Source organism: Aquarana catesbeiana, linkage group LG12 (genome assembly GCF_042186555.1).
Source record: "Aquarana catesbeiana isolate 2022-GZ linkage group LG12, ASM4218655v1, whole genome shotgun sequence".
Lineage (NCBI taxonomy): Eukaryota > Metazoa > Chordata > Amphibia > Anura > Ranidae > Aquarana > Aquarana catesbeiana.
This window is the reverse complement of record NC_133335.1, coordinates 34,034,889-34,057,688: the sequence shown is the minus strand read 5'-3', so window position 1 is coordinate 34,057,688 and position 22,800 is coordinate 34,034,889. Positions and strand designations below refer to the sequence as shown.

The 22,800-nt window shown below is 46.0% G+C and overlaps 1 protein-coding gene across 1 annotated transcript in view; it reads right to left on the bottom strand.

Annotated features, from left to right (window-relative positions):
* The window catches only part of SYCP2 (synaptonemal complex protein 2), a 162,624-nt gene that overhangs the window by 3,304 nt on the left and 136,520 nt on the right, over positions 1–22,800 (bottom strand). The window contains exons 36-39 of the mRNA XM_073606390.1: positions 11,303–11,397; positions 11,126–11,225; positions 10,778–10,836; positions 10,629–10,707 (exon numbers count right to left, since the gene is read on the bottom strand). Coding sequence (XP_073462491.1) covers positions 10,629–10,707; positions 10,778–10,836; positions 11,126–11,225; positions 11,303–11,397 — 333 coding nt within the window. The remainder of the gene's footprint in view (positions 1–10,628; positions 10,708–10,777; positions 10,837–11,125; positions 11,226–11,302; positions 11,398–22,800) is intronic.

Sequence of the window (22,800 nt, the reverse complement as noted above, 5' to 3'; positions counted from 1 at the left end):
TGCTGGGGGGAGTTCTAATCAGTCAACTTAGGTGCTCTTGATCAAGGTCATCTGCTGATGAGAACTGTAGTGGGGACTTTTAATGGCAACTATAATCACGGGTAGTGTTACTCACTGTGTCTCCGACTTTGTGGTGTCTCACAACAGTGACACCTATGCCGAAATCAGGAGATAGGGTTTCCTTCAGCCCCTCCCACCTCACATTCCTCACCATTCAGCTGACCTCTAGTCTCTGCCCCCCAGCCATGCCGTGAACTGAATGGGCGGCTGCAAAGAGGATGAGTGGGCAGCTGTGGGGTCCAGGAACCACCCAGCTGGGCGGCTGAGAAAAGGCTGGGAGAGCGGTGTGGGCTTCAGGAATAGCCCAGGATTCGGTGATCCCTAGCAAATCGTCATTCGACCCCCAGGTTGAGAACCACTGCTTTAGGCAGTCCCAGGGCTATTCCCATGCCTGGAGCTGTATTTTCCAGCACAATGCAGGCCAACCTAAGAAACCCACTGAAAAAAAATTGAATCCTGACTTTAATATACACAGGGGGCGGGGGGGGGGAGGAGATAGGAGGGTTTACTAAAACCGGTGAACACAGAATCTGGTGCAGTTGTGCATGGTAATTAATTCGCTTCTAACGTCAGCCTGTTCAATTAGGCTTTAAAAATAAAACCTAGGGGGGGCGTGACCGGAAGCCGCTCTGAATGGCAGCCTGATCCCTCTGCTCTCTCTCAGCCCGGGAAATAACGGCGTATAGGGGACACTACACAGCACGCTTATGGGCAAATCTAGGACCACCAGATCCACGGCAGCCAGGGGATCATCCTTACCCCCTCCGGGAACCTCCGCGGACCTCCGGTCCTTCTTTCCGCCGACGGACATGCCACAGACCGGAACAGCCAAGATGGCGCCGGATCCCCCTGCGGCCTACACTCAGAGCTCCGCCCGGACCTCTCTGACGCCGCATTCACCACAACGGTCATCCACAGACTCCGGACCTGCCCCGCTGGGCAATACAACCGGACCTCGCAACCCGGGAGCGGTGAGTCCCCCCTCCAGATCCCCGCCTCATGAGGCAACGCAGCATGGCCCCCAGCAGTACACACAGTGCTCAGAGGCGTTTCCTCGCTTGCTGAGGACAGCATCAGACCCCTGTCTACATGGCACTGAACCGGACTCACCAACCTCCTCAGTCTTTTCTGTGGACTTCCCGGCCTTGCCGGTCCCCAAGCACCCAGCTAGTGGCATCCCTCCGGGACCCGCTGCACACTCAGCATCCCACAGTCACGCAGAGCCTGCTTCACCACCACCAAAAGCCCAAAAATTAGCGCCCCCACAAGCGCTGGGCTTGCCCAGAGACTGGACAGTACCACAGACCACCTATGCCCAAAAAGTGAGCCTACCCAATCCCCGCTCTCAGTGGACGGACACAACGGGGGCCACCCCACCTGCCCGGCCTTCAACCTGGAGTGGAACCTGGAACTCCCCACCGGGAACAGCGCATCAGGCCTTGGGCCTCACCACATCAGACCCCCCACCTTTACCACCCCGCACACCCCCGGCACAGTGGTCCACGATACCGGAGCACCCCCAACCAATACCCCCACAGTGGCAAACATATTTGCAAGCGATCCCCACTAAAGAGGACTTCCGACAGCTAATAGAGGATGTAAAGTCCACGTGTCGCTCGGAAATACAAGTGCTCCAGTCAGGCCTTAAACATCTAACTGACAGAATGGAAATGGCTGAAGAAGAGATTCAGGAGACCAAGCTGGCAGTCCACAGAACTCAACTCCAGGGGGAAGACCACCACATCATGTTAAGAGATATGCAGCGTCACATGGAAGACTTGGACAACAGAGGGCGCAGGAACAACATACGGGTGAGAGGAATCCCAGAAGTTGAAGGCCCAGAAGACATCCAACATACTCTACAAGATGTGTTTAACAATCTCTTGGGTGAACCCGTTACTAAGTTCATAGAAATGGACAGAGCCCACCGAGCCTTGCGACCCAAGAATGCCACTACACAACCAAGAGACATTATCTGCAGGATTAACTCCTACCCCCTAAAAGAGGACATTATGCGACAGGCTCGCTTAGCACGCAGAGTGACTTACAAAAATGCTCAGGTGCAGCTGTACCCTGATCTCTCATGGATCACACTACAGAAGCGTAGACTTCTTCAGCCACTACTACGCATTTTACAAGAAGAAAATATCCCCTACCGCTGGGGTTTCCCCTTCAGCCTTACAGCCAAAAATCAAGGCAAATCTGCCATCCTACGTTACCCAGAGGACCTACAAACCTTCTGCAACACGGTGGGAATATCCGCCCCCCGTCTTCCAGAATGGGACCTGATCACCAATCCGCCCGCACCACCCGCAACCTGGCAGAAGGTTTCTTCATCCAACAGATCCCGAAACAAAGATGCTTCACGCAAGAGTACCAAGCACGGAAATGGCTGACTTCAGATGTCCCAACAGCACCTCAAGGACGCTTACCAATGGCCACTTTGACCACCAGATACCACTGGTGAACTTGCCCTGGACATTACAGTTTACTTAGTCCCCCCCTTATCACGCCTTAAGCTCACATTTCAGTTTACAAGATGGGCACATCTCCACGGAGATCTGAGAGAGTAGGAGGTTTCACTTTTGACCACCCCCCCTTGGTTAACTGATAGCAGTTGTAGCTATTTTACAGTTCGTGTTTTTTATATGACCAAATTAGGGCTCCCTTGCATCCACCCGACGGGTCTGCCTGGACCACAGTTGGGGGGATCCTTGGAATCCCGTACAGACCTAGGCCTTTTTGCCTCTCAAGGTCGTTTGTTAATGGTTCGAACTTATACCTGTTTGATTTGTACTAATCACGTGTTTATCTTTCTTCTTCTCTCTTCCTTTCCCCCTTCCTTCTTATCCGTCTCCCCCCCCCCCACCTATCTGACATCAAGTGACTCAACGGATAACCCGTGGAACCCACCTGGCTCCTCTCTCGGGGTATGTACACAGCCAACCCACCGCCTTCTGAACATCCTCTCCACATCAGGTAAGACACCCACCTCCCCCAATCTGACACCATGGCTAAGATCTTATCTTTAAACGTTCACGGCCTAAATTCTGACAAAAAGAGACATCTGGCGATGAGGGAATTTAAACAGTCTGGGGCAGATATCATATTTGTCCAGGAAACACATTTTGATAAGGGGGGCTCATTTTCATTTGCTTCCAAACATTTCCCCCAAATATACCACTCTTCAGGTCCACATAAACGAGCAGGGGTCGCCATCCTCATTAAAAATGGATCTCCCTTTAAATGTACGGCACAATATAGCGACCCAAATGGCCACTTTGTCATTATTCAAGGACAGTGGCAAAAACAGGCACTCACTCTCTGCACCCTGTATGCCCCCAATATTAAACAATATAACTTCCTGACTAAAGTATTTACCCGACTCTTTAAATCTGAACATGAACTATTAGTAGTGGGGGGCGACTTCAATCTAACCCACTCCACAACGGCGGATCGCCAGGTGGTGGGCCCCGGGACAGTACCGGCTCGTGCCCTGAGGGACTCGAAGCTATTCCGCAGACTCTCTAGACGTTATGCTCTCTTTGATGCCTGGAGGGCCCTCCACCCTGGCGATCGGCAATACACGTTCTACTCGGCCCCCCACCAAATGCACTCACGCATCGATTACTTCTTCGTAAATAACACTGCACTTAGACATACAAAAGAAGCACAGATATTGCCGATTTCATGGTCTGACCACGCACCTATCTCACTTAAGTTAGAATTAGGTACCACTACCAGTAGACCATACAATTGGAAACTAAACACATTCCTCCTTCAACACATCCCATCGAAAACGGAATTAATATCCACTTTAACTCACTATTTCGAAGAAAATGACACCCCTGGCATATCTACATCCACACTATGGGAAGCCCACAAGGCTGTGATCCGAGGCAGATGCATGGCATTGTCCTCTGCTATGAAAAAAGACGCCCTGGCCACAAAACTCCAAACTGAAAAAGAACTTAGGGCTTTAGAAACCCAACTACAACGGTCCCCAACCCTAACCCTCCTTAAAAAAGTCATAAAACTGCGAACAACCCTGAGCGACTTGGCAATGGGGCGGGTGGAAAAAGCCATCATCAGACTAAGACAACTATACTACGATAAAGGCAACAAAGCACATTCCCTATTAGCGAAAAAACTACGTGATAATTCTCATACATCCATACCACACCAAATTAAGAATAAATTAGGCTCCCTATTATCCCACCCCAAAGACATTGCCGATACCTTTGCAGACTACTATCAAGACCTCTACAATAACCCCAATATCCCAAGTAATCCTGCCCCCCCAGACCTCCTCCACCGAATGCAGCACTATTTGGCGGAGAGTGGAGTCCCAAAGCTCCAAACTTCTGACCTGGCCACCTTAAACATGCCGATCACTGAAGAGGAAATAGAACAGACTATAAAAACTCTCCCATCACACAAAGCCCCCGGCCCAGACGGGCTTCCCTACGAATATTACAAAGCCACCCTCCCCATCCTCTTACCCCATATGTGTAAACTCTTCAATGCCTTTTATCGAGACTCCCCCATCCCGTCAGATATGCAGCGTTCATATATCACCCTGATCCCTAAACCAGAAAAAGACCCCACCCTATGTGCCAACTATAGACCCATTGCTCTGCTGAACTCAGACCTAAAAATTTTCACTAAACTACTATCACTCCGGTTGAACATGATTCTCCCATCCCTGATTCACAAGGACCAGGTGGGCTTTGTCCCCCTTAGGCAGGCAGGGGATAACACTAGGAAGGTGATTGACCTGGTGGATGTGGCGAATAGGGAAAAAACGGCGGCTTTGCTACTCAGCCTGGATGCTGAAAAGGCCTTTGACCGACTTGGGTGGCCTTTCCTGTTCGCCACATTACAACACGTGGGATTTCGAGGACCGTTCCTGAGAGCCATAAAACACCTTTATACAAATCCCTCCGCACAAGTCAGAACTCCCTTCGCCATTTCCCCAGCTTTCTCGATAACAAATGGCACACGCCAAGGATGCCCACTGTCACCCCTATTATTCGCACTGTGTGTCGAACCCCTAGCGGCATCTATCCGAGGTAATCAGGACATTAGGGGGGTCCCCGTTAGAGGTCGGGAGTACAAGATCTCGTTGTTCGCGGACGACGTGATCCTCACCCTAACCCAACCTAGAATTTCCTTACCAAACTTACACGCAGAGTTGGACAGGTACGGTGCCCTGTCGGGCTATAAAATTAACACCTCTAAGTCGGAGGCCCTCCCAATCAACATCTCGGACACGGAAACGACACATCTGAAAGCAAATTTCACATATCACTGGAAAACCACCTCCTTAAAATACCTAGGGGTACATATCACTACAAAATTCAACACTTTATATCAGGAAAACTTCCCCCCCATATACCGTTCCATCAGAGCCCTACTGACATCCTGGAAAAAACACCATATTTCCCTGCTAGGTCGGATCGCATCGATTAAGATGACAATCCTCCCAAAACTACTCTACCTTTTCCAGACTCTACCCATCCCTGTCCCCCGTAACCACCTGAGTAAACTGCAATCTGACCTTTTTAAATTTACCTGGAACTACAAGAGACATAGGGTCCCTCGGTCGGTGATGATGGCGGCACGCTCGGACGGGGGTCTCGCGTTCCCCAATCTCATTAAATATTACCAAGCTACCCAATTGCGAGCTATAGCCTCCTGGTTTACTCAACGGTCCTATAATAGGTGGACGGAGATTGAAAAAATATGGCTAGCTCCAACCCACCCTAATAACCTACTATGGAACGCGAGGGCAGGGGTCCCCCCTGAGCGCCTACTGGGAGCCGTGTCCCATCTTCGCCGACTGTGGAATAAAATATCACATGAACATGAGTTGTCCTCAGAAAAATCGGTCTTAACATCTTTTATCTGCAACCCCAAAATCCCAGACAGCCTCACTCGCCAGATGTCTCACCCGTGGTCGTCACGGAACCTTTTCCACTATGGACACATAGTAGACCCTAGAACCCGCAGGCTATTGCCATACTCTGATCTCCAGACCAAATATGGCCTCCCACGTCAAGCCTTCTACAGCTACCTGCAAATACGCCATTATGCCCTGTCCATAGCGTCTGACCTACAGTTCTCCCCTCCAACGCCTTTCGAAAACCTGATTATGGGAGGTACAGCCCAGAAGGGCCTAATCTCTGATATTTACAAAATAATAAATGCCTACCCATTAGAAACCAAGGGTAAACATGCTTATATGATCAAATGGGAAAAGGCCCTCGAGGAGGAACTTCCAATGGAACAATGGCAGACGATATGGACCCAGGCGGCGAAAAGCTCCCTTTGTACGCTATACAAAGAAAACGCTTATAAAATAATCCTATACTGGTATATGACTCCGGATACCCTTCATGCCATATATCCCACCAGTTCCGACCGCTGTTGGCGCTGTCAGAAAGAAAAGGGAACACTCCTCCACATATATTGGAGCTGTCCACTGATCACTCCCTACTGGGCTGAGGTACACCGATTGCTGACCGGTCTTTTGGAAATACAGGTCCCCATGACTCCCAAGTCCTTCCTTCTAGGGGTCCTACAACTAAAAATCACTAAGCCATATAAAAAATTAATGCGCCATATTCTTACAGCGGCGAGATGTCTTGTCGCCCTACATTGGAAAAAAACTTCCCCCCCCACTCCTGAAGCCCTATACGCCAGGATTAAAGATGTGGAGTTGATGGAGCGGATGACGGCCAGAATACAGGACAGGCTGGAAGCACATAATAAAATATGGGAACTGTGGCACCTCCGGGAGGACCCACCTTGACAAGTAATCAAGTCACTATAACAACCACCCCCCCCCTTCTTCTTTACCTTTCTACTCTTCTCCCCCCTCCCTTTTTCTTTACATTAAATGTTTAAATGACTTATATGGTTCTGAACAGTGATATGAGAAGGATGAGAGGGAGTATTTCATATATGGCCTCTATTACCTACCCCCCCTTCCCCCTCCTTTTCCTCTCCTTTTCCTCATCCTTTCTTAAATTTTATTACTCATTGCATTTTATGTAATCTTGTAATACAAATTCAAAATAAAATGTTATTTGGAAAAAAAAAAAAAAAAAAAAAAAAAAAAATAAAACCTAGATGCCGATTGGTTACTAATGCACAGCTGTACCAGATTTTGAGCGCACCAGTTTTAGTAAATCTTCCCCAGTGTGTCATTGATTAAAAATAAACATATAGGGGATGTCTTCATACTTACTTGCTGCATGTTCTTTCCTGGTATAGCCATAATCAAGATGGCAGCCCTGAAACTTGCATCTTAAAGAATACTATTTTTTTTTTATTTAGTTCCTGATGGGGAAAAAGAAAGGTGTAGAACTTTGTCCCATCTTCCTATGTGCCATAAAACACTAGCTGCAAAGTCGGACAGGACACTCTACCTTTGACACATGGCCAACCAACACCGCAGCAAGCTAGTCAACAGCTGCTTTGAAAGATAGCACCTGTTACCGGCTCCCAAGCACCGGTACAAGGAATGCACAGGGAAGTGATGTGTGTTGAGAAAGTATCAAGGGTACTATTGCTGACACATTCTTATGGAAATACCAGTTCACTGTCCATGACTACTCTTAGTCACTTACCCAGAACAAATAGCATTTCTACAAAATACCACTGAAAACAGTGATGTTGGAAGCTGTTGCAAAAGTTGTCATATGCCATAGGACTAAAGCCAAGTATACATGTGCAGTTTTTTTTTTTGTTCAACCAGTGGGTTGAATGAAAAAAAAAAAAAAGACAGACCTCCACATGAACACAAATGATGTTGATGCAGGGATCTCTCCCACTTTTCTATTGTATTGTATTCTGATAGGAGGGGGGGGGGGGTCCTTTCCCCACTACCCCCTGCCAGAATACATAGATTAGCACTTGCAGCCATTGGCTGTAATTGCTGATTGAATTCTGGTTTTCCGTCAGGACTGGACAAACAAAAAAGGTCTTGTCTGGAAACTCTGGTGTCGCTTACAACCTATTAGATCACTTTCCAGTCTACTTAAAGTGGTTGTATACCCACTTTTCTAATTTTTACCTACAGGTAAGCCTATAATAAGGCTTACCTGTAGGTAAAATTAATATTTCCTAAACCTGTACAGTTTGGGAGATATTAACTTTGCATGCAGCCGCTGACGTCAGCGGTGCATGCATTGTGAATACCCGGCTGAAGGTCCGGCAGATGCACGAGTGTGATGTCATTGCGGCTCCAACCACTCTCATCGCTGGAGCCGCGAACCTGGAAGACACACCGAGGGCAAAATGTTAGCTCCCTCGGTGTGGACTGGCCTGCAATACGGGGACCTCGTTCTAAGGTAAGTATTACATAATGAGCTAGTATGTGGTGCGTACTAGCTCATTATGCCTTTGCCTTACAGGGTTTTTTTTTTTTTTTTTGCTGAGGGTATAGAACCGCATTAAAGAGAAGTTCCAGCCCCCCCACGAAAAATTAAAAGTCAGCAGCTACAAATACTGCAGCTGCTGACTTTTAATATATGGACACTTACCTGTCCAGGGATCCTGCAATGTCGGCACCCCAGCCGATCTTCGGATCGGCTGCCAGGTGCAGCCGCCGTGATTACTGTTAAGGGAACCCGGCAGTGAAGCCTTTCTGCTTCACAGTTGGTTCCCTATGGTGCATGAGCGAAGCGCGCTGCGCTTTCTAATTGGTCCAGTGGCAGAGGAAGGAAGAGGCACCGTCTCCCGGAAGTGGAGAACAGTACCTGTCAAAAACAGTAGATGCACGTGATTTTGCCGAGATTTTACCGCATATTTTACTGTACTTATAGTGGGTTTTTGATAGGTCATGTGACTCAAAAACCACACCAAGAAAACGTAACACGGGTGCGTTATTGATGCATCTCCTTGCTGCGCTTTCAATGCATTTCAACGGGGAGGTGCATTTTTTTTTAACTGATCAAAAATGCAGCAAGCAACATTTTTAAGACCACAACGGAAGCGCAATGGACCGGTTTGAAGACAACAGAATTAAGGGATTCATTCCTCTTGAGCTTTTCTTGCACTAAAGGTACCGATAATGGCAGAAAATAAATTCATGTTAATTTAACTGCTTGGCGTCCGCCCGTCGTCGTTTGACGGTGGCAGAATGGCTCCCCTGCACGAATCATTGCAACTGTATGGCGGCCGCTTCAAGGTGTATAGGGGGCGTGCGCCCACCGTGGTACTGAGGAGCCAATGCACGTACCCGGCGGGTCCGCCGGGCACACGCGATCGCTCTTGACAGAGCCATAACAAGGATCTGCGTGTGTAAACACACAAATACACGTTCTGGCAGGGGAGGGGAGACAGATCGTGTGTTCCTAGTATATAGGAACACCTATTGCCCCCTAGTGTTAACCCCTTCTCTGCCAGTGACATTTATACAGTAATCAGTGGCTATTTTTAGCTCTGATCGCTGTATAAATGTCAATGGTCCCAAAAAAGTGTGAAAAGTGTCAGATCTGTCTGCCGCAATCCCGATAAAAATCGCAGATCGCAAATTTGAAATACGGTTATTGTGATTTTTTTACCAAAAAAATGTAGAAGAATATATATCGGCCTAAACTGAGGAAGAAATTTGTTTTTTGTTTAAATTTGGGGATATTTATTATAGACAAAGCTCTATTTGTGGGGAAAAAGGGACGTCAATTTTGTTTGGGTACAGTGTTGCATGGCCGCACAATTGTCAGTTAAAGCGATGCAGTGCCATATTGAAAAACATGGCCCGGCCAGGAAGGGGGTAAATCCTTCTGGGGCTGAAGTGGTTAAATTCATATTAATTTAAAAGTTGAATATAATACAATTATATATAAAAAAATATATATTTTTTAAAATTAATTTTCAGTTTTGGTTTCCTGCATTTTTGGTTTTGGCACCAAAATTTCCATTTGGTGCATCTCTAAATTGGAGGCCTCTACAACCTAGCTATCGCAATATGGGCTGGTAGATGTACGAAAGAGATAGACCTTCTCACATGCCCTGAAGCCTCTAAAAAAAAAAGGGTCGTTTCAATAAAGCCCTTATGGGATTTTTTAAGATTTGTATCTGTCAGGAAATCAAGGAAACTAGACACTGATCCAAAATCTGCAGACTTTTGGGCATTCCCACCAAATGTGGAGAAACAAGCCTTCTTGCCCACAAACTCTGAAACAGCTTAATGAGGCTCCAAGAACATAAGGGGCCAACCTCGTTGGAACCATGTACCATCTGAATAAAACTTTTTAATTAGCTTCTATGAGAGGTTAATATATGATCTGAAAGCATATCACATTAGTTTTTGAACAGAATATTTTATTTAAAAAATTCCTGAGTAAATGTTTTTAGAAATGAATCATAATAAGAGAAGTTGCATTTTTTTATGCTTTGGAACTGGTGCATCTTTCTGGTCATTCAGCAAAATTGTACACATGAACATATAAACATAATATATATATATATATATATATATATATATATATATATATATATATATACACACACATATACATATAATTTTTGCAATACTTTCGTATGTTGTAGTTACATACTTCAGAAGTAAAAATCTTTCCTTCAAAATTTGTGCAGTGTGATACATTCTTTTCAAATGACGCCTTCAGGCAATGAATCCTAAAATTAGAAACAGCAGATTTAATAATCAGAAGGACGAAAACCTTTGCCCTGCAAGAGTAAAACTGACCTTTTTTGTTCATTGCTGTGATAGACACTCAGCACTTGCGTCTGCTGGCTCCAGAAATTCTAAAAGACATAGGGAAAGGATGAGAAGCAGCTGATATGATCTGGAGATGTCATTTTATCACTGTGGGATGCACAATATAATACTATGGAGGATGAGGGATGAGGGTGTGGAATGATACATGACCAGAGATCTGATTATTGTACTACATAACCATTGAGATGATAAGAACCTAGTTATCTATAATATCAGCCCTTATAAGAACAAGCAGGAAATTATTACACTGCCAACTTTTCCACCAACAGATGCAGGTGAAAACAAGCAGAAAATTTCTATTAACTACAGTCTTACAGTAAATTCTTTTTCCATTTGCTTTAACGCCTTGGAATCTTTCTCAAAGTTTTCAATCTCTTCCAGAATGGTCTGCTGGAACTTTTCCAAATGTTTCATTCTAGGACAGGGAGAAATAGACTGAATGACCATGCCGTTCTGTACAGACTCTGTACAAACCACTGTTCCCACACTTACCGGTATTGCTGTGCTTGTACCTCCACCGTCGTCAGATGTTTCTGTGCAGACTTCACTGACTGCTCAGTAAAGTAATCCATTTTTCGGGAACGATCCTAAAGTATTCCAACAGAGAACAAAGGCAATCCTTAAATATTCAGTAACAGCATGTGTTTGAACAACTTTATGTGCATTCTCTTGCTCTTTCAAAATTGGCTAGGAAAAAAATGAAGATTTGTATTCCAGATACACTAAAATCAGGGTAACAGAACTGCAGAAAAAAATACTAGGACAACAGTTAGTAAAGCAAAACATATAAACTGCCTTGCGTCTTGTTATCATAACTTCAATAAACACACAAAATATATTTTGTCATTTGAGCAAACATGGGGCAGAGATGTGATCTTCCACCAGGTCTGCACTGCTGTTTAGAGCCACAGATAGACTTGTCTTTCTCTTCCCTTTCTATTCTCTGGTTTGCAGCTGAGTCACAGTTATGGCCTGGTTGGGAATGTTTCCAAAAGTGTATAAAATCCACAGACATTTCAGTACCCACCAAAACCTTAGGTGCCAATATGGCAAGTTTATCACAAAGGACACTGCTATGGTGGGGGGCACTACAGAGGGGGTGCAGAGGACACTGCTATGGGGGGGTAGAGGACACTACCGAGTGGGGGATGGCAGAGGACACTGCTATGGGGGGGGGGGGGGGGGGGTAGAGGACAGAGTGTGTGTGTGTGGGGGGAGTGCAGTTAGAGCTCAGCCTCTGGAAGGTTGCCTACCCCTGCTATAGGGTATTTCTGACAGATTCATAGGACATTGTGCTCTCCGAATAAAATCCAACAGGAAATTTCCATGCTTTTAGCACCTATATAAATGTAAAGAGGTACTGGCAAATTACATGTACCAGCTTTCCTATACCTCTTTTTCTGTCACAACATGTAGTCAAACTACATTCACATTCAGTCATTGTTAGAGTACATGTAGATAGAAGGGACTGTAAACATACTGCAGATGATCAGCAGCACCGAGGCGCAGCAAAGGACGCAAAAATTATGAAAACAAGCATCCTATTTAAAAAGTAGAAATTGTTTAGGATACACAGTGGTTTAGCACTAGAACTTTGCCTCACTCATTTTGCAACACATAAACAGGCTGATTAATAAACAGCACAAAGTGCAAAGGTTTAAATGCAAAGGCCAATAGCCTACTCCCAATCAGATTTTACTCTACAGAAGTCATGTCAGGGTCATAACGTATAGTCACAAATTTTACAAGAATACAACTAACATGTACTGTATATGTTTATCATTTGGGGGGAATGGTAATTTATTTACAGACTTTAGGGGCCCTTTATTTTAAAAGGCATGCTCAAAAGGTATACTCAACAAACATCAGACGTTATAAAGGATCATTTATAAAGGAAAAGATCAGTGGCTGCCTGTGCATTGTGGGCGAACAGACGCAGCTCCTCCTTACATCTCCGCCCTCCCTATCCATGCGCCTGGCCCCTTTCAGGACGCCAGGCGCATGAATTACTATGGCGGGGATAGGCGGGGGGTTGTGTATTTGGAAACACGTGATTAGAGTCAGAGGCTCTAATAGGCTTCAAAATAGGGTGGGCTCAGGGCGCAGTGATCCCACCATGTTGTGTAATGGTAGCAAATACATTTTTGCTATTTTCAAACTAACCTTCCTCCCAGCCAATCAAGTTCCACTGATTGGCCAAAGCGTCAGCCGATCCTATTGGATGCCTAACGCTTTGGCGGAAAAGGAGACACGGCGGAGGAAGCCTGAGGAGCCGAGCGGACACCGGAGCCGCAGCTTCCCGCCACTTCAGAAGAGGAGGAGAGCCCCGCCACACGAGCGGTAAGTGTCCTGCGGGGGGGATGTTTGCTGTCAGTGCCTTATGTGAAGTGACAGCAGGGGGACGCCCGCAGATGTATTGGCCGTGCCTGCCCTCTGTGCTCACTTCTGGGGCACCGGGCTCTCCCACTGTCATCTCTGGGGCACCAGGCTCTCCCACTGTCAATTCTGGGGCATCAGGCTCTCCCAATATCACCTCTGGGGCATCAGGTTCACCCTGTTCTTCTGGGGCACCAGGCTCACTCTCAGTCCTAACCTTTGAGATACCACGGTCACCCTCTGTCCTCACCTCTGGGCATCAGGCTCACCCTCTATCGTCACCTCTGGGTCCCAGGCTCATCCTCTGTTGTCACCTCTGAGTCCCAGGCTCACCCTCTGTCCTTACTTCTGGGGCACCAGGTTTACTCTCAGTCCTGACCTTTAAGGCACCAGGCTAACCCTCTATCCTCTACTCTGAGGTGCCAGGCTCACCCTCAGTCCTAACCCATAGGGTGACAATCTCGCCCTCTGTCCTCACCTCTAAAAAGGCACCAGGCTCACCCTCTGCCCTCACTTTTAAGGTGCCAGGGTCACCCTCTGTCTTCACCTCTGGAGTGACAGGCTCACCGTCTGTCCTCTGTATCACAAGATTGGCTAAATATGAGTGCAATTGCTGTGAAATGTGTCACACACAACTGTCACAGGAACTACAGTCCTATATAGCCAATCTTGATATACAGCCACCTCTGGCAGTACTATCTGGTCTTTGAACTTCACTGCAGCAGCAAACTCTGGTCAAGATTTCCCTGATCTGTGAGGCTGAACTATATACCCTGATCTGTGAGGCTGAGCTGTATACCCTGATCTGTGAGTCTGAGCTATATATCCTGATCTGTGAGGCTGAGCTGTTTACTCTGCCCTGTGATGCTGGGGCTGTATACGCTGCCCTGTGATGCTGGGGCTGTATACGCTGCCCTGTGATGCTGGGGCTGTATACGCTGCCCTGTGATGCTGGGGCTGTATACGCTGCCCTGTGATGCTGGGGCTGTATACGCTGCCCTGTGATGCTGGGGCTGTATACGCTGCCCTGTGATGCTGGGGCTGTATACTCTGCCCTGTGATGCTGGGGCTGTATACTCTGCCCTGTGATGCTGGGGCTGTATACTCTGCCCTGTTTTGCTGGGGCTGTATACTCTGCCCTGTTGTGCTGGGGCTGTATACTCTGCCCTGTTGTGCTGGGGCTGTATACTCTGCCCTGTTGTGCTGGGGCTGTATACTCTGCCCTGTTGTGCTGGGGCTGTATACTCTGCCCTGTTGTGCTGGGGCTGAATACTCTGCCCTGTTGTGCTGGGGCTGTACACTCTGTCCTGTGGTGCTGGGGCTGTACACTCTGTCCTGTGGTGCTGGGACTGCACACACTGTCCTGTGATGCTGGGGCTGTACACTCTGTCCTGTGGTGCTGGGGCTGTACACTCTGTCCTGTGGTGCTGGGGCTGTACACTCTGCCCTGTGGTGCTGGGGCTGTACACTCTGTCCTGTGATGCATATGCTGGGGCTGTACACACTGTCCTGTGATGCTGCGGCTGTACACTCTGTCCTGTGGTGCTGGGGCTGTACACTCGATCCTGTGGTGCTGAGACTGTACACTCGGTCCTGTTGTGTTGGGGCTGTACACTCGGTCCTGTGGTGCTGGGGCTGTACACTCGGTCCTGTGGTGCTGGGGCTGTACACTCGGTCCTGTGGTGCTGGGGCTGTACACCCGGTCCTGTGGTGCTGGGGCTGTACACTCGGTCCTGTGGTACTGGGGCTGTACACTCTGTCCTGTGGTGCTGGGGCTGTATACTCTGCCCGGTGGTGCTGAGGCTGTATACTCTGCCCTGTGGTGCTGGGGCTGTACACTTTGCCCTGTGATGCTTATGCTGGGGCTGTACACACTGTCCTGTGATGCTGGGGCTGTACACACTGTCCTGTGATGCTGGGGCTGTACACTCTGTCCTGTTGTGCTGGAGCTGTATACTCTGTCCTGTGGTGCTGGAGCTGTACACTCTGGCCTGTGATTCTTATGCTGGGGCTGCACACACTGTCCTGTGATGCTGGGGCTGTACACTCTGTCCTGTGGTGCTGGGGCTGTACACTCTGTCCTGTGGTGCTGGGGCTGTACACTCTGTCCTGTGGTGCTGGGGCTGTACACTCTGTCCTGTGGTGCTGGGGCTGTACACTCTGTCCTGTGGTGCTGGGGCTGTAAACTATGTCCTGTGGTGCTGGGGCTGTACACTCTGTCCTGTGGTGCTGGGGCTGTACACTCTGTCCTGTGGTGCTGGGGCTGTACACTCTGTCCTGTGGTGCTGGGGCTGTACACTCTGTCCTGTGGTGCTGGGGCTGTACACTCTGTCCTGTGGTGCTGGGGCTGTACACTCTGTCCTGTGGTGCTGGGGCTGTACACTCTGTCCTGTGGTGCTGGGGCTGTACACTCTGTCCTGTGATGCTGAGCTGTATACTCTGTCCTGTCATGCTGGGGCTGTATACTCTGTCCTCTGATGCTGAGCTGTATAATCTTGTCACTATGGGTGGAAGCAAGTGGAATACAGGGGACAAAGTGGGTGGAATCTATAAGGGGTGGGGCTTATGAGAAGTGTAAGGGGTCAAAAAGGAAGGGTGGGGTTTTGCACCCCCCATCCTAAAACTTCACCAGCTGCCACTGGAAAAGTTGCTGGCAGACTGCTTCATACAGTATATTCTAATACATTTCTCTCTAGCATTTTGACTTTCTAATTCCATAACACATAATAAACCTTATTTAAAAAAGCAGAGGAGGTACAAAGAGTGACAACCTGACCACCCACCTATTAAAATTGACTCTTGCCAGTACAAGACAGGTTTTGATTGCCTGCTAAGGGCTAGGCTCTTTGCTCTACACTATTTTAAAAAGTAAACCTGGTCATACACGTACAATTTCAACTCCCTTGCAACCACTTTCCATCCACAGGGATTTGCACATAAAAAAACAGAATAACTAAGCAATCTACCTCCTGGAGTACTACTGACCACAAGCATTATGTCAATTGTGAAGTCAAAACTGGGAAATAAATTTACACCTTCAATACAGTTTATTAAAAAATTTTAAAACAAAGGAGCTATTGCAATTTTGTTGAAGACTTTTGAGTAAAGTTAGGACAATTTCAATTTCACCTCCTAGCAATCAATACCATCATTTGATGTCTTCAACTGCTTTAGGATTAGAAAAAAGCCTGCTCTATCAAGTTGCATGTATATGGCCAGCATTACCACTTGCTGACCAGGCCTTTTCTGGAACTTTTTGTTTACAAGTTTAAGCCCGGGTTCACACCTATGCGAATTAGAGGTGCGTTTCCGCACCTCTAATTCGCATAGCAGGAGAATGTGACTGGCTCCCTATGGAGCCAGTTCACATATCTCCGGGGCGGCTGCGGTGCGCACTGCACAAAAACGCTGTGCGTCTTTGGCTGCGTTTCAGGGCCGAATTCAGGCATAGAATCGGCCCTGATTCGTCCCTGAAACGGTGAACAGGGACGCACAGCGCTCCTGTGCGATCCGCAGCCCGTTGTGGTGTGAACCCGGGCTAAATCAGAAATTGTTGCTAGAAAATGACTTTGAACCCCAAAACATTACATATTTGTTTTTAGCAGAGACCCTAGAGAATAAAATGGCGATCGTTGCAAAATTTTATTTTTGTCTTTGCGCAGCGGTCTATCAAGCGCAATTTTTTGGGGAAAATATACAATTTAATGAATTTAAAAAAAACACAATAGTTACCCCAACTTTTCTGTATAATGTGAAAGATGGTGTTGATCAAATTTTATTTAGAGATTTTTTTCTTTACAAGTACAGAATAACATATAGACACACTGTCACACAGAAAAAAAAGAACTAAAAATAGAAAAATTTACACAAAATAGCAACTAAGGAAAAAAAATAGCACTAAGCCCACAAGTTACCATTGAATAAATTATCAATGTAGCACCTGTACCTCTCTAACATACTTGGCAAACTAATAAATATCCCACAAGTAATAAGAAGAGCAACTTTCTCGACAAAGAGTAATAGACGTTTTTTGTTCACTTCCGGAGAAAGTCATTTCAGGTGGGATCCATGCCATGGTTGGTGAGTGAAAAGCACAGTGGAAAGCTCTGAAAGAGACATGCCAGGAGTTGGATGTGGAGCCAGAGGGAGAGACTGTGGAGTTGTTGTGAAGTCAAGTTGCTGCAGCCAGGAGGGCTGGCAGGATTTGCATAGGACCTGCTGGGATCAGTAGTCCATCAAGTATCAATTAGCACATTTATTCTTCTCTTGTAAAATGGTTACTACCTAAAAGGGGACTGTAGACCCTTGCCTGTAATGGGCTATCAGGAAAACACTAGGACTTTTTCAGAGTGAGGCCTAGCCATGTGCTAATGTGACAGAAATCTAGATTTGGACAGTGAAGTGAAGCAAGTGATCTTAAGTATTGTGCTGGAGGAGATGTGCAGAAGTGATCTCAAGTATTGTAGTGAATGAAAAGTGCAGGAGGGAGAGACTGTCAGATCTAGATGCAACTACTTTTATTCTACTAAAAAGCATAGACGCAACTACTTTTATTCTACTAAGAATTGTTCATTTTCTGGGCATCCCATCTCCCTTTTCCCCATCCAAGTTAATCCCCTAATAAAAACAACAAAAACAAGCAAGAGACTATTCACTATTCTGGGAAAGTGTGCCAAAAATGGATGTCTGACCAGCAGGGTTAAATGTGTGGCTGTTGAAAAACGTAGCGACCCCACGGGATCATCGCTAACACATTGATAATTCTCATTGGATATGGTTGTAAACCCTCATGGTTTTTCACCTAAATGCATTCTATGCATTTAGGTGAAAAACCTTCTGTAGTGCTGCAGCCCCCCAGCCCCCACTTACCTGAAAGCTGTGATCATCCGTCCGGGAACGATCACCCCAGCTCTAGTTGGTGTCTCGTGTCCTGACTGGATAGATTGATAGCAGGGCAGCCATTGGCTTCCGCTGCTGTCAATCAAATCCAGTGATGCGGCACCGGGGGGGGGGGGGGGTGGGGGCGGGTTTGAGTGCTAAGTTCTGTGTGAATGGACACAGATGCAGGACTCGGAAGCGCTCCCGCATGGGTGTCCACCTTAGGAGAGCCTTCTTCAACATGGACACTTGATGCAGGGAGGAGCCACCAGCGACGCTGAGGGACCCCAGAAGAGGAGAAACGGGACCACAAAACGAACTGCACAGTGGAGGTAAGTATGACATATTTGTTATTTAAAAAAAAAAAAACAAGGGTTTTAGGATCACATTATAGGTGAAAGATGACTTTACGCTGAGTAGATAACTAACATGTCATGCTTTAAAATTGCGCACACTTGTGGTTAGGCGCCAAACTACGGTACTTAGAAATCTCCACAGGCGACGCCTCTCCTGCCACCGGCCTTTAAAAGCGATCCTGTGGTGAATCTAAACATGGGACCACTTTTATCCAACGCCGAATTGCCCACAGTAAAAAAAACAGTACCGGGGGTTATGGCAGCTAGCTGCTGCCATAACCCTGGTATTTACTGTCAAAGTAATGACATACAGTGGATATAAAAAGTCTGCACGCCCCTGTTAAAATGTCAGGTTTCTGTGATTTAAAAAAATTATACAAAGATAAACAATTTCAGAACTTTTTCCACCTTTAATGTGACCTATAAACTGTACAACTCAATTGAACAACAAACTGAAATCTTTTAGGTGGAGGGAAGTAAAAATAAAAAAACGAAAATAATATGGTTGCATGAGTGTGCACATCCTAAAACTAATACTTCGTTGAAGCAGTATTTTGATTTTATTACAGCAATCGGTCTTTTTGGGTATGAGTCTATTAGCATGGCACATCTTTACTTGGCAATATTTGCCCACTCTTCTTTGCAAAATCACTCCAAATCCATCAGATTGCGAGGGCATCTCCTGTGCACAGCCCTCTTCAGATCACCCCACAGATTTTCAATTGGATTCAGGTCTGGGCTCTGGCTGGGCCATCCCAAAACTTTAATCTTCTTCTGGTGAAGCCATTCCTTTGTTGATTTGGCTGTATGCTTTAGGTCATTGTCATGCTGAAAGGTGAAGTTCCTCTTCATGTTCAGCTTCCTAGCAGAAGCCTGAAGGTTTTATGCCAATATTGACTGGTAATTGGAACTGTTCTTAATTCCCTCTACCTTGACTAAGGCCCCTGTTCCAACAGAAGAAAAACAGCCCCAAAGCATGATGCTGCAACCACCATGCTTCACTCTGGGTATGGCGTTATTTTGGTGAAGTGCAGTGTTGTTTTTGCACCAAACATATCTTTTGGAATCATGGCCAAAAAGTTCAACCTTGGCTTCCTCAGACCATAACACAATTTCCCACATGCTTTTTGCAAAGTTTAGCCGGGCTTGGATGTTTTTGTTCGTAAGAAAAGGCTTCCGTCTTGCCACTGTTATGGCAATTTCTACCTACCTCACTTATAAACTTAATGATACATAAAATAAGTGATTAAAACCATTTGTCTATATAAGAATCAACCAAAGCAGTTGCAGCTATTACGGATAGAATTCAAACGAATGTGACTGTGCGAAAAGAATAACAATCAAATTTATTTATACACAAAAGAAACGTTAGAATAATTAAATATTACCAAATATAACGTAGATGATACAAATACAGTGTTGCCAGTGGACAAAGATAATTAATACTAAAAATAGGATATTTGACTTACCGTAAAATCAGTTTCTCTGAGTTCATTGACAGACACAGCGCTTCCTTATTCAGAACCATAGGGTTATATTTCCCCCTACAGGAGTAGGACACTAGGCCGAAAAAAGACTTGGCTACGACCATGGGCAGTCCTAGGTGATATACACCCCCCTCTCTGCTATAGGCCTTCAGTTTTGTCCCAAGCAGAATCAGAAGCATTAAAAACTCCATAGGAGGGGTGCTGTGTCTGTCAAGGAACTCAGAGAAGCGCATTTTACGGTAAGTCAAAAATCCTATTTTCTCATTTGTTCATTGACAGACACAGCGCTTCCTTATTCAGATCCATAGGGACGTCCCAAAGCAGTGCCAAACATGAGGGGTGGGACAACGAAAAATCCCAAGGCTAACACAAGAGCCAACCAGGTAACAGGAGCTCAACACAGAAACAAACTGGAGCCCAACCTGAACAATACCCCTTCAAGAGGGAATAGACCCTCTAAACAGAAGCCTTCAACAACTTGCAGTCAAAAGAAACATCCTCAGATGCCAGCACAGCCATGTTGTAGAATTTTGTGCACACCGACGACCAAGTGGCCGCCTTGCAAACCAGCGCAGCTGATGCCTGATGATGGAAGGCCCCAGAAGCAATAAGCAGCCAAGTAGAATGCGCCGTAACAGGGAAAGGAGGGACCCAACCCCTGATAGAATAGACCAGAGTCATCGTCTGTCTGAGCCATCTAGAAAGGTCGCAGAAGAAGCAGACAGCCCCCTTTTTGGTCCGTCCGTGATCACAAACAGTAAGTCTGATCTCCGAAAAGGCCCTGTGACTGCCAAATACACCCGAATCACACAAACACATCCAGGACATGTAAGGTAAATCCCTTAGGACATTTTGACCTCGGACACAGGGAAGGCAATACAACATCCTTAATCAAAAGGAAACAGAGGAGGGAACCACAGACAAGGGCGAAAAACCACTTCATCTTTGTTGATCACCAGGTAAGAAGTATGATATGGTAATGTCTACAGTTCTGACAATCTGCGAGCAGAGTGATAGCAACTAAAAAAGCCACCGTCTAGGACAGAGCAAGCAGAAGAATCTAAAAAATATAAATAAACGTGCCTGCGCTGAAAAAACAGATATATCCCAATAGTTGGGAGGTGCATATATAGTGTAAAACTATACTACAAAATTTCAATATATAAAAAAAAAAAAATAGTAGTAATATATAAATTATAGAATGAATACAATCCTTATATAAAAGTATCCCATAAAGTGCAACATGCAAAAAAAAAAACAATATATATATGTGGTTATAAATATAAGATCAGAGTGCAAAATCAAGTGTCCACATTTAAAAAGTTCAATTCATTGATATCAACACATAAAGTGCAAGTAAGTGGTGTCCACAAAAAACAGTTCCTCATGCTCCTCCTTAATGGTGTTCACAATCCAGCATGCTTCAGTGCTCTCCTGTGACCCCCCACTTGTGCTTGCGCTCACCTCTGAGCATGTGACACGGTAATTAAACGGTGTCTAAACACGCATTGGAGCCACCCCTAGGGCTCATACAGGGTATGCTGGTATAAACACCACCACTCTCAGATGTCATCAGATAGTCTCACATACAAGAAAGAAAAAGCTCCATAGTGTGATACAGTTGGGATTTATTTAAAATATTAAAACTTCCCTCCAGAAGGGTACTCACAATATGTAGGTGCGTGAGTGCACCAATCTTTCCAGAGAGTGTTTGTATAAAACAAGCGTTTGTATGGCGTGCGGTGTGTCATTCCTCATCTACCTCTGTTGCTGACAGCTCCGTCCTACCCCTCCCCAACGCGTATTCGGCACAGGGATCACGTACCTTCCTCTGGGGGATCTCGGATCCCCCAGAGGAAGGCACGTGATCCCCGTGCCGAATACGCGTCGGAGAGGGGTAGGACGGAGCTATCAGCAACAGAGGTAGATGAGGAACGGCACACTGCACGCCATACAAACGCTTGTTTTATACAAACACTCTCTGGAAAGATTGGTGCACTCACGCACCTACATATTGTGAGTACCCTTCTGAAGGGAAGTTTTAATATTTTAAATAAATCCCAACTGTATCACACTATGGAGCTTTTTCTTTCTTGTATGTGAGACTATCTGATGACATCTGAGAGTGGTGGAGTTTATACCAGCATACCCTGTATGAGCCCTAGGGGTGGCACCAATGCGTGTTTAGACACCGTTTAATTATCGTGTCACACGCTCAGAGGTGAGCGCAAGCACAAGTGGGGGGTCACAGGAGAGCACTGAAGCATGCTGGATTGTGAACACCATTAAGGAGGAGCATGAGGAACACTGTTTTTTGTGGACACCACTTACTTGCACTTTATGTGTTGATATCAATGAATTGAACTTTTTAAATGTGGACACTTGATTTTGCACTCTGATCTTATATTTATAACCACATATATATATTGTTTTTTTGCATGTTGCACTTTATGGGATTACTTTTATATAAGGATTGTATTCATTCTATAATTTATATATTACTAGCATTTTTTTTTTTTTTTATATTGAAATTTTGTAGTATAGTTTTACACTATATATGCACCTCCCAACTTTTGGGATATATCTGTTTTTTCAGCGCAGGCACGTTTATTTATATTTTTTGGTTTATGCACACAATGAAACGTGGTTAGTGTTTGCAGCTTATCTATATTTGTTTCACCTCACAGAGGCATCAGTCCATCTTTGGCTCACAAGAACCCACATAATTAAAATAAGCAGAAGAATCTCCCGAATATTTTCAAAGGGAGGCTCCTGTATAACCGAACGCACCAAGAGTAGATCCCACAGCGGTAGAAGCGACTGCACCGGTGGAGGCAGATGTTGAACCCCTTGATTAAGAGTACGCACCAGAGAGTGGGAGACCAGGGGATGC